Source organism: Ambystoma mexicanum, chromosome 12 (assembly GCF_040938575.1).
Source record: "Ambystoma mexicanum isolate Mex_15411 chromosome 12, UKY_AmexF1_1, whole genome shotgun sequence".
Lineage (NCBI taxonomy): Eukaryota > Metazoa > Chordata > Amphibia > Caudata > Ambystomatidae > Ambystoma > Ambystoma mexicanum.
The window spans coordinates 953,164,230-953,178,969 of record NC_090936.1 but is presented as its reverse complement, the minus strand read 5'-3'; the positions used below and the strand labels follow the sequence as shown (position 1 = coordinate 953,178,969).

The window sequence follows — 14,740 nt, the reverse complement described above, 5'->3', positions numbered from 1 at the left end:
CAGGTCCCTCTCCAACAACAAAGCCCCTGGCAGTGACGGCCTCCCACCTGAGTTCTATAAAGCGTATGAGTCCATCCTTGCCCCAGTTCTCCACGAGGTCTACCAGGAGGCACACACGGATGGGATTCTCCCCAACACCATGAAGGAAACCATAATAGTCCCCATGCTCAAGCCACACAAATCGCCCACCGACTGTGAGTCCTATCGCCCTCTGGCTATGCTAAACTACGATGCCAAGATCCTCACATCCATATTGGCCCGCAAGCTAGCCAGGGTGGTGGGTTCCATCGTTCACGAAGATCAGAACGGATTCGTTCCTGGGCGCAACACCACTGCTAACCTCCGGAGGCTGCAGCATGTAATGGCCGAAACATATGACAGGGACGAGGACCTGGCGGTGTTGTCGCTCGACGCCATCAAGGCCTTCGACTCCATATACTGGGAGTGGATCAGGGAGGTCCTGAGAAGATTTGGCTTTGGAGAGGGCTTCATCAGGTGGGTTGAGGTCCTCTACAATTCCCCGACGGCGAGAGTAAGAACGGGAAGAGTGGTTTCAGCGGCTTGGGATATACAAAGGGGAACAAGGCAGGGCTGCCCGTTATCACCCATGCTGTACATACTGGGCCTGGAACCGATTGCATTATACTTCAGGCAGCAGCTCTTCGATGCTGGCATTAAGGTGGGCAGTGCACACCACATAATATCCTTGTATGCAGACGACGTCCTTCTTTACCTAAGCTCCCCCGAAGTTAACGCGCCAACCGCGTTGGAGATACTGGACAACTATGCGAAGTACTCAGGGATCCGCTTTAGTAGGAATAAGTCCTCTGCCTTCCCCTTGGCGGGCTTACGCAACATTCCGGAAAACAATCTCCCAGAGATAGGAATAAGCTGGCAACTGGTCCAGTTCCGTTATTTGGGGATCAACATAAGCCACACCCCGCTACTCATGCATGAACACAACACCGAGGCCGCCATCACGAGTCTCCGAAGTTCTATAAAGTTTTGGTCCAAGCTCCCATTGGCCATGGTGGGCAGGGCAGCGATTGTCAAGATGATCGTACTCCCCCGATTCCTGTATTTCTTCGTAAACATTTGCCATTACATTAGACCGTCCTTCTTCAAGAAGCTGGAGGCCATCTTCAGGGACTTCCTTTGGGGCCCACACAGGCATAAACTGTCGCTGTCCGTCCTCTCTCTCCCACACAAAGAAGGCGGAATAAAGTTACCGGATCTCCAGTTGTACTACCTGGCTGCCCAGCTGAGTCACATAACGAGATGGCTCTCGGATGAGCCTTCAGCAGAGACCGAACTGCTGAGGCAACCCTTGGACAATGTGATCCCCAAGGAGATCCTATGGCACCCTACATGGCAACCCCCGGTCCCCTCCATGGTGATTGACCTGGGAAGAAAGATATGGGCCAGGTCCTGCTGCATCAGGCGAATACGACACCCATACTCTCCGGACAATCCCATCCTAGCAGACACCTGTCGAACGGCTGCAGACATCTCTACGGCAAGGAGGTGGGAAGAGGCCGGCATTTACACATGGAGCGACATGTATGAGGAGGGAGAATTCAGGGATTTCGAATCTCTTAAGGCTGCCGATGGAATTCCCCCGGGCCAGTTCCTCTGGTACCATCGCCTCAAACAAACTGCTAAGAAACAATGGACCGGATGGCCGGAGGAGCCCTCCCCTGACCCTCTGCTACAAGAGATGCATGACCTCTCGGACGGCTGGAGACCTGTCTCCAGGCTTTACAGCAGACTATGTGATAAAACCAACCCTAAATGCGAAGATCTGAGGACAAAATGGGAGGCGGACCTTGAGACCCCGATTTCAGATAAAGAATGGGAAAGAGCGCTGATATTTCCCAAAAAAGTATCCAGGAACACCAGGTTTGGCCAGATCCAATTGAACGTTCTTTACAGGACATACATGACCCCACATAGGGTTGCCTCCTTCAATAAGACATCCTCCCCTGCATGCCCCTGGTGCGGGAATGATAAAGCAGATGTGATTCACATGTTCTGGACCTGCACCAAGGCGATGGCACTGTGGTCCAAGGCCAAACAGACCTGCATGGACGCCGGAATGACAAGATACGAATGGACTCCTGGCGAGTGCCTCCTGGGGACCTACCCCAGACCTAGCAAATCCAAGCACGCTGTTAAATTAATGGACATCTCATGTATCCTGGCTAAAAGAACAATAGCGATGGCCTGGAAGACGCCGTCGGGCCCCAGGCAAGAGAGATGGCTCAAAGAACTCGAGAGATGGACAACAGCTGAAACCAGGGCCTGGCAGGAAGGAATCACGAACAGTGGCGAAACCGAAGGTGGCACTTTGGAATCATGGAAGGCCCTCCTCAGAGACATACGCTTCAGCGCTGACTACAAACCCCCCTGAAGTCCCACACCACTGCATTGACACTGCTCGGATGCCGGCATTGGTGGAACCACCTCTGTGTTTGACCCCTCTTGCTTCCTGAAACTGTGGGTCATTGCCCCTAACCCACCCGTCCACTGTAAGTTTGCTACAACATGAAGACTGTTGTTGATTTGTTTGTTCCCCCCCCCTTGTTTCCCCCTCACCGTCTCCTCCCCAGTTCAAACCAATGTTGATTTCTTGTTGTATTGCACGTTTTCTTTTTCTTTTTTCTATCAAAATCAATAAAATACGTTTTAAAAAAAAGGGGCTGTGGGAAGGAGCCAGTTGAAAACAAGTGGTTGCATAGGTCAGCCAAGGCTGGGGACGAGAGAAGTGATATTGTCCTTCATGGTTCTGGGGGAGCAGGGGAGCACCTGTTTAGAAGAAACTTTCACAGAGTGGACAACTCTAGAGATCTCATTTGGTGCGATGGGAGAGAAGGAGGAGAGTATGGGGGGAGGGAGCCCAACAGAGGCAGTAAGGTAACAAAATACCACAATTACAACTTCAGTTCAACCTGCACCCAAAGCTAATGGCCCATCCAGGTCTGACATTTCCTTTCCTGTGAAAGCAGTGGGGGGGTCTGCATCTGACTCGCCTAGAGAGAAATGCTGTAACCTGGTTTAAGTCTAGCGTGTGCCTAATCATGTGATCATGAGGATGACTCAGTAGAAGCTGCAATGCCCCATTGAGGGCGTCCTCAGCAGTGCCTGTTCCGTGTGTGCATGTAATCATGAAGATAACTCAGTAGAAGCTGTGAGGTACCCTAGAGGGTGCCCTGAGCAGTGCCTGACCCGTGTGGGTGAGACAATGTGCATTTGAAATACTACGCATATGTGGATAGTATTGATACTGCAATGGTTAGAACTGAAGGCCAGAGTGAACTAGTCAGGAAAACCAGTGCAAATTACTTGTACGATTAGTGCAATTATATGTCCAATCCACTACTAAAGTATTTGAACAAGACAAAAGGTACCTTATCTTAGAATCAGCTAGGTATTTTAATGCCTCATATGCAGACTCAAGTGCTGCTTGAAGGTGCAAAGGTGGGTGGGTAACCTAACTCGGCGAGGGTGGAGTTAATAGCGGTTAGGGTATGTGGTAAAACTATGAAGTACCGGTATCATGTAGACTTAAGAGTGCAGTTTGTGAAGGTGATGTCTAGTTGGCACAAGGTCCGCTCACCACAATGTGCCAAGAACAGAGCAATAACTTGCTAATCATATGCGCAGTGCTTTTGCATGAGGACGGTGACAATCAGCAATTGTATCTCTGAATAAAAGATACATATTACAAAAAACAGTGTAGGTTCAATTCTTCATGAGCAGCTAATGATTTTGACACCTTGAGACACCCTGACCACCACGCGCATAGGTGGCAGGTAGATGGAATTTTGGAATATATGTGTTATTAAGAAACATTAGCCACAGTTGTGGTGCATTTAATTTCCGGTCAGTTTCAGCCCTGACATTGGTACGGTTGGTACGGTTCATTGCCTAATTCCAGTCTGTTGGTTTTTCTCCTTTCTCTTTTTTTTCCATTTTCCATTGTACTCTTTGCTTTGATTCTCCAGCATAGGGTCTGGCATGGATTTACATGCTCATGAATAACAAATACACAGCAGTACACATTACACAACCATTGGATGTGGCAAGGCTCAACAGAAGCAATTAACACTTACCCCTGGGACAGACTCACCTCAAGCGAACAGTTTGCGTAGCGGTGCCTGGGTGACTCTGGACTCCACCCGTGAAGGTGTGCATGGACCTCCACTGCAGATGTCAAGCAGAGGCACACTAGAAAGGAATGCCGTTATCGCAGCAATCGCTCTGGTTGAGTGGGCTCTCGGACGGCCCGGCAAAGGCTGGTTAGTCAGCCGATGACAGTGCATGATGCAGCCAGAGAGCCATCTTGAGATGGAAGCCTTAGACAATGCCTTCCCATGATTCACAGGTCCAAAGTTCACCAACAAGTGAGAAGTCTTCCGAAAACTCTTTGTGTGTGCAAGGTAGAACTTCAATGAACGAGCAACATCCAGCGAATGCAAGGTCCTCTCTGCCAGTGATGAAGGGATCGGGAAGAAAACAGGCAACAACAAAGGCTCATTGAGGTGGAATTCCGACGTGACCTTCAGCATGAAAAAGGGGTGCGTAGGCAACACCACCCTCGATTTGTGAAAAGTCAGATACCGCTGCTTGCAGGACAGGGCCTGGATCTCACCCACTCATCTGGCTGAGGTGAAGGCCACAAGAAACACTGTCTTCCACAAGAGAAACTTGAGTGGAGCCTGATGCATAGGTTCGAAAGGTGCCCCCATGAGTCTTGTCAGGACTACGTTGAGTTCCCATGCTGGGGCAGGTGCCTTCATTGGAGGGAAAATCGAAAAAAAAACACTTGAGAAACTCCTTGACGAGTCTGTGGGACCATAACAGGGATCTTCCCAGGGATCTGGGGTAGCCTGAGATGGCCACCGGGTGTAACTTGATGGACGCATGAGCCAGACCAGCTTTTGACAAGGAAAGCAGGTATGGAAGAATCTGTGGGACTATGACTCTCAGAGGGGTAATCTTCTGCAACCGGCACCATGTCAAAAAATGCTTCCACTTACGGCCCCAGCACTTTAGTGTCAGCAACACCTCTGCCTCGGCCACGCCGGGGCAATGAGTATCATCTTGCACCGACACTGTCTGAGTGTCGGTGCAAGATAGGAACTTTTGGGAACTATTTGGACAGCCTGGTTAACTTAACCTTGGAACCAACAGCAACCAGGAGCTACGTTTAACTCCCCATTGGAAGTGGTGTCAAACAAACATGTGTTATTAACTGGAAAGATTTGAGGAATGTACAAAGAGTTTGCAGCTTGCACACAAGTTAGATTTTCTGCACACTATACACCTAGATCCTGGTTCCCCAGACGTAGTTCCTGCCCAACAGGTGATTCTTATATCCAAAAGCTGCTTTTAGCTCCTACTCATCTAATCGCAATTTCGATCCCTGTTCTGCATACCTTTATGCAGATTCTGCACACGCATCATGACAGACCCAACATACCCATAGTAATAGAAAGAATGTGCTCTGGGAAGCCCACCAACCCACTCTGCGTGCATTGGTGGGGTGGGGTGGGGCAGGGCAAGGTTAGGTGTGGGGGAGGTTTATGTGGGCATAGTCCTAGCCTAGGGTGTGCATCAATTTGCATAAAAGCAAAGAGCATTTTGGGAACATGAGAATAACCACATCATTTTATATTTGAAATATGTCTGTAATAGTGATTCTGAAAGAAACCCTTCAGTGAAAGTTACGCAAGTTGGGCTATCTGCTCTTTTCATTTGTCTCAAAACTCACCCTAACAGAAAAGAAATTCTGAATTGCAGGGAATATATAGCTATTTGGACAGCTTATGCAAACAGAAAGAGCAAAGAGCCCAAGTTGCATGTGCCACTTATACTGTTTCTAAAGGTAGTTTATACATTGAGGGCTATATTCATGGAAAAAAAAGCATTCATCCCGCAAAGGCTGTGCGCCGAGAGTGACATTGAGCAAGCCTGCACGCTCTTCGTATTCATGGGATTGTTTGCGCAAAGTAATCATATACACAAGTCGTGGCGGGAACACCCGAGACGCCCCCACGCCAAGCCAAAACAGCTACCTTTGCATGCTCTCCTGGGCGTGAATACATGCACCCTTCAAACAGTGCATGGGGACCCCTACAAGCAGGCCTTCATCTCGGGGACCCTGCGCATACAACAACATGCGTACGATCGTAACTCGGGTACAATTCAGAAAATCTGTGTGCGAACCCCCCGTAAACCATTCCTGCACCCCGCTATTCTTAGTACACGCACCCCTAAGTCAGATCGGAACCATGGTAGCGTACATGCACCCCTAAATCCGACACCTCTCGCAATGGTGAACCCTATGTGCAAGTGTCTGTATGCCTACCTTAGGGTGGCGGATAGTATGAGGGCTTTGCGTGTCCATTTCCCCACCGAGAGGTTGCACGATTGGATCCATGAATACGTATCGTTCCATGCAATAGTGGGAGTGTGCAATGGCATGCCTGCGGACGTCCCTAGTAACGCCCACATTTTGCCTTGCTCTTCCTCATTTCGCTTGTTTCGAACCCCTACCATGCCCTCTGCACAAGCCACGCTCGTGCTCTGCGTGGTGTCTCGCCCAAGGTACTCGGCCTCTCGCAGTGATGCGCTGAACCTGCGCAAAGTACGAAAACATGCCACGCAGTCGATTCCATGAATCAACCAACAGGATTTCGTACGCAGATTGGCACGCAAAGTCCCAATTTCCCACGCAGAATATCCTATGATCGGGCCCTGAGTCTTCGGTCTCGTCAGGAATCTTCTAAAATGCTACTTGTGGCTAAGTGCTTCTGAGCACTGACTCAGGAGCAGATTTTGAAGACTGCTGGGCTAACCGAGCCTATAGGATTTAGTCCTTAGGGTGGAATTGTGCTTGGGCAAAACAAACTTGCAGGAGCACAGTTCCGTCTTTTACGGGCCCCATGTCCTACCCTGACCTTAGTCCCATTTTACTAACCCCAATGCCTCTGAACAACCTTAACTGTGCGCATTTGCATTTTTTGGAATCTTTTCATTTTTTGGACGGTTAACATTGCCTTCCATTGCTTCCATTTGCAGATTTTTTAACATTCCTGCAGATATTCTTCACCGTTGCACTTTGTTCCCAACGATCCACACAAGGATGCCGTCTCTTATGCACATGAGGGGAACAGTTCTGCCCTTGCAGAAAGGAAGTCTCCTGCTTTTCAGATTGCGTTCTGCAGCCCCTTTGTATGGAGGATTTCCTATGATCATATCTTTAAAAATACAAGCATTGGAAAGACCAATCGTTTGAGCTTTCCAAAGGCGGATATTTTCCACCAAATTCAAATAGAATTACCTCTAGATCTTTTTATATTACAATTTGCCAATAATCATCCCCATAAAGTTAATATCGGGTTAGTTGTTATGCTTTCTATACAAATGGAAACACAATGTGACATGTTAAGTATTTTAATTCGGGGACTTTGTGCTGGGAAGCTTTAATGATATGAAACAAAATGGCCGAGGTAGACTTGGTTAAGCCGTTTTTATTAAACGAGGGGATGCTTCCTAGCGGCAATTAACCCATCACCTTTCAGACATAAGGATTGCAGGAAAAAATGGCTTTGTTTATTTACATCATGAGCAGCTTAATAGGCGTAAATAATAAATCCCCTCTCAGAGAGCTATTCTCACTGACACCATTAGCTATTTAAAATCATCTTAATGTGACAAAGATGTCAATATCACTGAGAATGTGCCACTGGTAGTTTACATAATTTATATACAAATAGATTTCTTTTGTGAAAAGGCGGCTAGAGCTACCTACATGAGTCAAAGCTAATTAGCACTTGGAAAGGCATGAGTGCCACGTTCTCAGACAGCAGCCAATCCCAGTGGCGTCTGCTATTATAGGGCGGCAGGGCGCCGCCCCCAAAAAGAAGAAAAGAAGAAAAAAGCAGGAAAAAAGCAGCAAGATTCAGAAGAATCTCTTCTGAATCTTCTGCATTTGCCAACAGCGCGGGGGCGCTGTGGCAACAATACTGTGGCAGCCGGCCCGACGCCCATGACTCCTATGGGCGTCGGGCCGGCTGCCACAGCGGGGCGCATCCCGTTTTACACAGATTTTTACAATAGTAGAGTGCGTGGAGTTCATAGCTCCACGCACTCTACGTAAGGCCCTTTCATTAGTAGGCTGCGGGGCGCTTGAGGGGTGGCCCCGCCAGCATAAAATGTGCGCAAACAGTGCAGTGAAGAATCCCCCCCCCCAGCTACAGTAATGTCATTGGCTGTTTTCCAGCCAATGACAGACCTTGCATTGGCTGGCAAACAGCCAATGACATTACTGTATCTATGCAGGTGGCGCAGGGTGTGAATGTGAGCCTGCGCCAACCTTAACACTTCTCTTTCTCTGCCCGACGAGCGACGAGCGAGTGCCACAAGACGACCGGACCGGACCCGACCCCTGCTCAGACGGAAGAGTTGTCCGACCAGAGACACAGCTTGGGCCCTGCTCTGCCTGCTGCGGTAAGTTAACTTAGTTAACACAGCCCCTACAATCAGCACTGAAAGACGTGCAGGCCAGGGGGGTGGGCTTGCGCACTGCGCGAGCTCGCTACTAAATTCGTCCTGGGAAATTTACGCCCCACTAGCTTTCAAACTCACCAGCCGCCACTGGTCAATCCAAAAACATTACAATGACCCTGATGCAGTGGCAGAGATTAGGAGGGTCACTGCCCTCTCCGACTATTCCAAGCAGTGAAAAAGACACGATGAATGGCTGACCGATCGAAAACAAATATAAAAGGAAAATCAAATGTGAAGTTACACCTGATGAAAAGGGACGGTGGATAAAAAATATAAATGAGTGTGAGGAGTAGTCTCAGCACAGACAGTGGCAGCACACTCCAGACCTGCAGGAGAAGGCTATGCTGTTGCTTGGAATCACATTTGAGCCGCGATTGATGGCTAAGCATCCAGGGTACCTAGAGGAATGAAATGTCCTCTGTTTTTAAGAGGTTCCCACACTTGCCCCAGGGATTTTCGGGAAAGAGGCGCCGTTTTGGGGCTGAAATGTACAGCCAGCTGTAAATCAGGAGGAGCAGATTTGGCAAAGTAACCCTGTGCTTTTCATTGCTGCAGATTTAAGACCATGCGGGCAATAAACTCCCCTCCCAAATTGTCAGTCACTATCTCGCTGGGAGCTGGGAATTACTCTGCACTCGTAACTCAGGCTTCCCACTTCCAGGTCGAATTGACAGTGTATTCTTTCTGATTGGGTCACGGAAAGGTGACGACTAAATGGAAGTCTGCGCATGTCCGCTTGTATTTACCTAGCATCCAATACCAAGTTTTACAGGTTTCAGGTTTGAGCCAGAAAGGCCAAAGGGATACCAAAACAGGAGTCCTTCTGGAGAAAGACACACGTGTGTTGGCTCTGCTGAGAGAAGACACAGATTTCGGTTCCTGCTGCAAGGTGGCGCAGAGTACCCAGCAGCAGCAGTCGATCACCCGCGCAAGCACACAGTTGCTTCACAAGTGTGATTCTCTGCTCTGAGACTTCCCGCGCTGGCCTTCGCAGGTGCCAGAATCAACTGGGTCTTGGCTGGAGGACCTACAGAATCAGTAAAACTCAACCACTTTTATCCGATCCCCAACAATTAAGATGCATGAGAAGAATCTACACAGATTACATTTCAGTGGCATTCATTTGCATCTTTTAGTCAGTATGAAAAGCCGACTGATTTTATTTTTTGGCGGGTCCACAAGCTCAGGCCTAAAATAAATTTGACCCAACATTAGCGTAGCGACGTGTGAGTTCAATTTTCAAGCACTGTTTTCCTAATTCATTTTGAATGAAACACCAAACAGGTGCATCATTTTGGACACATACACAGAGCGCCTTGAAATCAAAGTGAGTGTGTCTTGGATGCACCCGACCCCTGCAGGCCAGAGAGGTGATCGGCAGCTCCGCAGATAGTGGCATGGCTCTTGTGGTGTACGTACCTGTACTAGCAGACGCAGCAAAGTTCAGAGAGCTGGTTCAGCATACGATATAATAGGTTATTTATAACGCTCTTAATACCCAAAGGTTTCTAAGCAGCGACCCGGGGACCGAACCTGTGTTGCTCTGTGTCGTTTTTCTTCCAAGGCGAGCACGTTGCCGCTGAGCTATCCTCCCAGGACTATGTGCATTTGCATTCAGTTAAAAGAGATATTCAATATAGACAGGTTCACCAAAGAGGTGAGTTGGACATATGGTGATGTGGCACATACTAGTGAAATTCAGGAAACATTGAAGTGCCTCACTGCTAGCATGATACAGGATTTGTGCTCAATAGGGTAGACTGACATGTTGCCACCTGCCCCATCTTGGTAATAGGGTCAACATTTGTAACTTGTAGTGCCAATCTGGGGCCTTCTGCTGGTGGTTCCCTAGGCAGATACCTACTATGACTTTCCTGTGGAATCGACCCATATCTGTTGATATGACTCTAAAAGACCTGTAATTGACCACTGTGCCCTTGACTGGTGTGGAAAATCCAAGCAGTCCATCCCCACATTGTATGGTGTGAGCAAGCATAACAAGTAAGTCCCAGCCTCAAACAGGGGTTTGGGGATTAGGTGTTCATCCCTCAAAACGTTTTTTAAATAATGGATCATTCTACAACACATTGTTTTAACAAATATTGCCTATTAAGGTTTATGTTTCTGAAAACTGGCAGTGAGAAAATGGTGTACCCAGTATAAGTGTTAAACCCTCAGAAGGTGTGTCTGTGTGTATGCCACAGATGATATAGCTGGTCCCAGTTCTTACGCAGATAATGGGAAAACTGCTTTTCTGTATAATGATATAGCATCTGATGGATATGGTACTCAGTGCAAATAAGATAAGATAAGGCCCTCTGCACAAGGAATACACCAATAATAAACATTGTGATAGAGGATGCAATGGGGGTCATTACGAGTTGGGCGCTAATACAGCAGTAAATCTGCTGGAATACTGCCCAACGCAATTACTGTTACCGACACTTGGTCCGGCGGTATTACCGCCAGATTACAAGTGGTGGTATAAATCCCTATTTCTTTTTAGTCCATTGGACTCAATGGGACATTTTCTGTGGAATTACTGCGGTGGTAATACCGCTGCGGTAGTTCTGCTGAAAGTAGACAGATTTACCTCCAGCTCAGAGATAATGCTGTTACCGCCGGTAATGCGGCAGTGACAATATTACCACCTCATTTTTACCACACCACCCAACTCGTAATGAGGCCCAATGCCAATAAAGTTCCTGCATCATTTCATAAGTAAGGAAACCAAGCACCAGCATCGTCCAGCAGAGAACTATACAAACCAATACAAATCAACTTCAGCCATTACAGACAGATGTCCTACATGGGTTTCAGTGGTGTTTATGTTTTCTCTGAAATCATCTGTAACACTAATGGCTGTCACATTGTCACCAGGAGCAACACCTACCCACCTCCAAGTGTTCACTGTATTTCTTTTATGGAGTCAACAGAACCAGGGCAAAGAAACACAGAGAAATAAATAGGCTTTCCACTGGTAGAAATATGTGGGAGGTATGCGGGGGGCACCCAGAGCTCTCCCAGATCCATACCCTCGATTGGAGGTTTACACTGCCCCCTATCCCTGGAGGCAGAACTTCTACCGAGTGATCTTAAGGACCACTTTAGAGAAATCAGAAATCACTCAGAGGTCTGCATGAAAACTATTTTGCCATCTTTCCCACTCACTGAGGCAAAATAGGACTACTGGCACACACTGCTCCAAAACATAATTAGCATGACCTGCTGTCCCTCAGACCTCCCTGCATCCTCCCGGAGATCCTTATCCTTCTTTGGATCGCCTCCAAAATAATGACCAGCTTTTATAGCCAGGCAAACACCTGGAAGCTGTACCCTCTATTCACCCGAACACCTGATGACATCACCCTGCAACACCCACATCACCTTAGGTTTCTTCAAAATGTGGACGCGTACCAGCAGCAGCGAACAGGTTGCCCAATCTGCTTTGCATCGCCACTTCAGCTAAAGCTACCCTGCTCTCTTTCTTCTATCCCGCTGCATCCGCTACCATTTCCCGGAACAAAACACCAAGAGGGCTTGCAAACGTAATAAGTCAAGTCACCTTATAAACAAACTAATAATATGTTTTTTTTTGGAAAACCAGCAGTTTCGGGCGAAATTTGACAAAATGTGAAAAGTTCCAAATTCAACCTGTACATCTTAGCATGCTCATCTCTAGCTATGCATTTAGATGCATTGATTGTAGCGCCTAGGGCTGGGCGATATATCAGGTTTTGGAGATATATCGATTTATATTTTCAAAATCGATATCGGATGGGACCAATATCATTAACATCGAGATATACACACACACATATAAATATATATATATATATATATATATATATCAGTACATATACTACAATTTTATATTTACATTTTGATATTTACACAACTGTGTGTAGTCTCAAACAGGAAGAGGAACCCTGTATTTGCACTTCATTTTGATCAATGTCCTTTAAATAAAGGTTTTTGTGGCATCTCACATGTAGTTGGTGGCTTACAACTGAGCATTTAACTCACATAAACAATATCGAGATGTATATCATCATTCAGCAAAAAAATATCAAGATATGATATTTGGTCCATATCGCCCAGCCCTAGTAGGGCCCATATTTGATGGCTTGTTACCAGTCTTGAAATCTATATCACTCATGGATTCTGTTGGCTGTCATGGATATCATCTCCGTACTCCCTTTCCTCCACAGACTAACTTCTGGATACCTTGGACGTGGGTACAATACCCCAACCTCCAGGCAAGCCAGTTGCTCTGAGACTATTACGATGGTGATATTGAAGAGTATAAAAGCCTTATGGCATAGCATAACATGGACACAGGTATCACATGCCTGGGTAAAGATATACACTTCCCCCGCAGATTACAGTTGGTTTATTATGCGGTGTGGTGGGTCTCACGGGGGAGCTACCGAATCCCTTCTATTAACTCCATGAAGTACACCATTCTAGAGAAATGGCGGCATATATTGACATAGATCCAACTCCACTCTTGCCAGGACATGACAGTCGTAAGATCAAGCAGGAACACATCGCAGAAGAGGCAAATGGCATGATTTACTCACTAACCTTCATAAATACTGATGATGTGGGGGTGGCTGAGAGAGGACATGATCTCGATCTCCCGTCTGATGTGCACCATATCTTGTTCATCCCTGATTTTGTCTTTACGGATTGATTTAATGGCCACCTGTAAAATATGCGAAATCCAACATTAGGCTAGGACATAAACACGTGACCCCCATCAATTATAATAGTTTAGAAAACAAATACAGACATTCAAATAGACCATAGAGACAGCGATTGTGAATGTAAACTATTAACCATTGCAATACCAGGTAAGACACAGAGCAGGATTAGCTGTGCTATGTCATCTGGGACTGCATGACCGTTAAACTAACTAGGGTGAGGAGTGCTTCCGTATTAAATCTTTGTAAAACACATTAGGGTGTACTGTGGATCATATCACAGTGCAATACCAGTTTGGATGAGCATGTCCACCATGGCTCAATTTCTGTATTTCAGAGTGGGGCTTATGCTACCTCCTTTAATCCCAACATGTGCCAGCCCACTTTGTGCACCTAAACACATTAGAGGGGAACGGAGTCCCATTCAGTCGAGGCACTGGATCCTTGCTGTGGGACATGCATATGGCATTATGTGGGTGCATTGCTCACAGGTAAAGGGCTAGCCTCTCATATGGAGCCAAGTCTGGACTTCTCAAGTTTGAATCCTGTGGCTTGGCAGACTTAGCCTTCCATCCTTGCAAGGTCAATAAATGCGGCGCAGCACTTCGAAGATGGCGGAATCTGTCACAAAGTGCAGCAAAAGAACACAAATTATTATATTTTCAATATTGTTTATGAATTCGATGCTTGAATGTTCCCCACTGTCAGGTTGAGAATCCTCAGTACATAATGAAAAGCAATGATAGTACCTAGAAGCATTTTAAGCTGTAGCCTATCTGTAGCGTGACCGGATTTTCAAGACAAAAGAACGGGACGACCAACAACATAAAAGGAGTAGCCCACTCCCACCTCATAGTCACCACCCCTCTCAATTCTCCTTTACACCCCTCTCTCCTTCACCGACCCCGCCCCACACGGTATTTCCTGTACTGCTCCAACATATAAATTGTGCATTTTCACTGTGGTTAAATTAAGCATGGCAATAGCATAGGAGCGGCTGCTCTGATTGATAAAAGATGCTTTCCTATACACTCGTCACTTATCCAGTCTCTGTGGCGCAAGGCAGTGAATGCATGTGAGGGAGACTGAGGAGGTTCCCGGTTCGAGCCCGCCCCGAGAAGGCAACATTTCGGAAGTTTAATGATGTTTGTTTAATTTAAAATTGTTGCCCGATTACGTGGTACCCCCCCCCTTTCCCCGAAACCAGGATAATCACCCTCCCTTTCCCCAAAACTGGGATGGGGTTTTTAAATTAAAAAAAAAACTCTCGGAACGAGGGGACAGAAGGCCCAAAACCAGGACGTCTGGTCACTGACCTATCTGCCTCATTTTCGTTCTTTTATCTCTCGACCAATAAGAGGCAGTGGCTTAGCGTCCACCACTGGAAGCCATTTCACAATCTTGTAATATATGTTTGTGCATAGAAGTCCTCTTTATGCCGCTGACCTTTTCTCTCTTTT

The 14,740-nt window shown here is 47.0% G+C and overlaps 1 protein-coding gene across 1 annotated transcript in view; it reads right to left on the bottom strand.

Moving 5' to 3' along the window:
* NUAK1 (NUAK family kinase 1) overlaps positions 1–14,740 on the bottom strand; it is a 206,452-nt gene that overhangs the window by 75,498 nt on the left and 116,214 nt on the right. Inside the window, exon 2 of the mRNA XM_069629431.1 lies at positions 13,162–13,282. Within this exon, the coding sequence (XP_069485532.1) occupies positions 13,162–13,282 (121 nt within the window). The remainder of the gene's footprint in view (positions 1–13,161; positions 13,283–14,740) is intronic.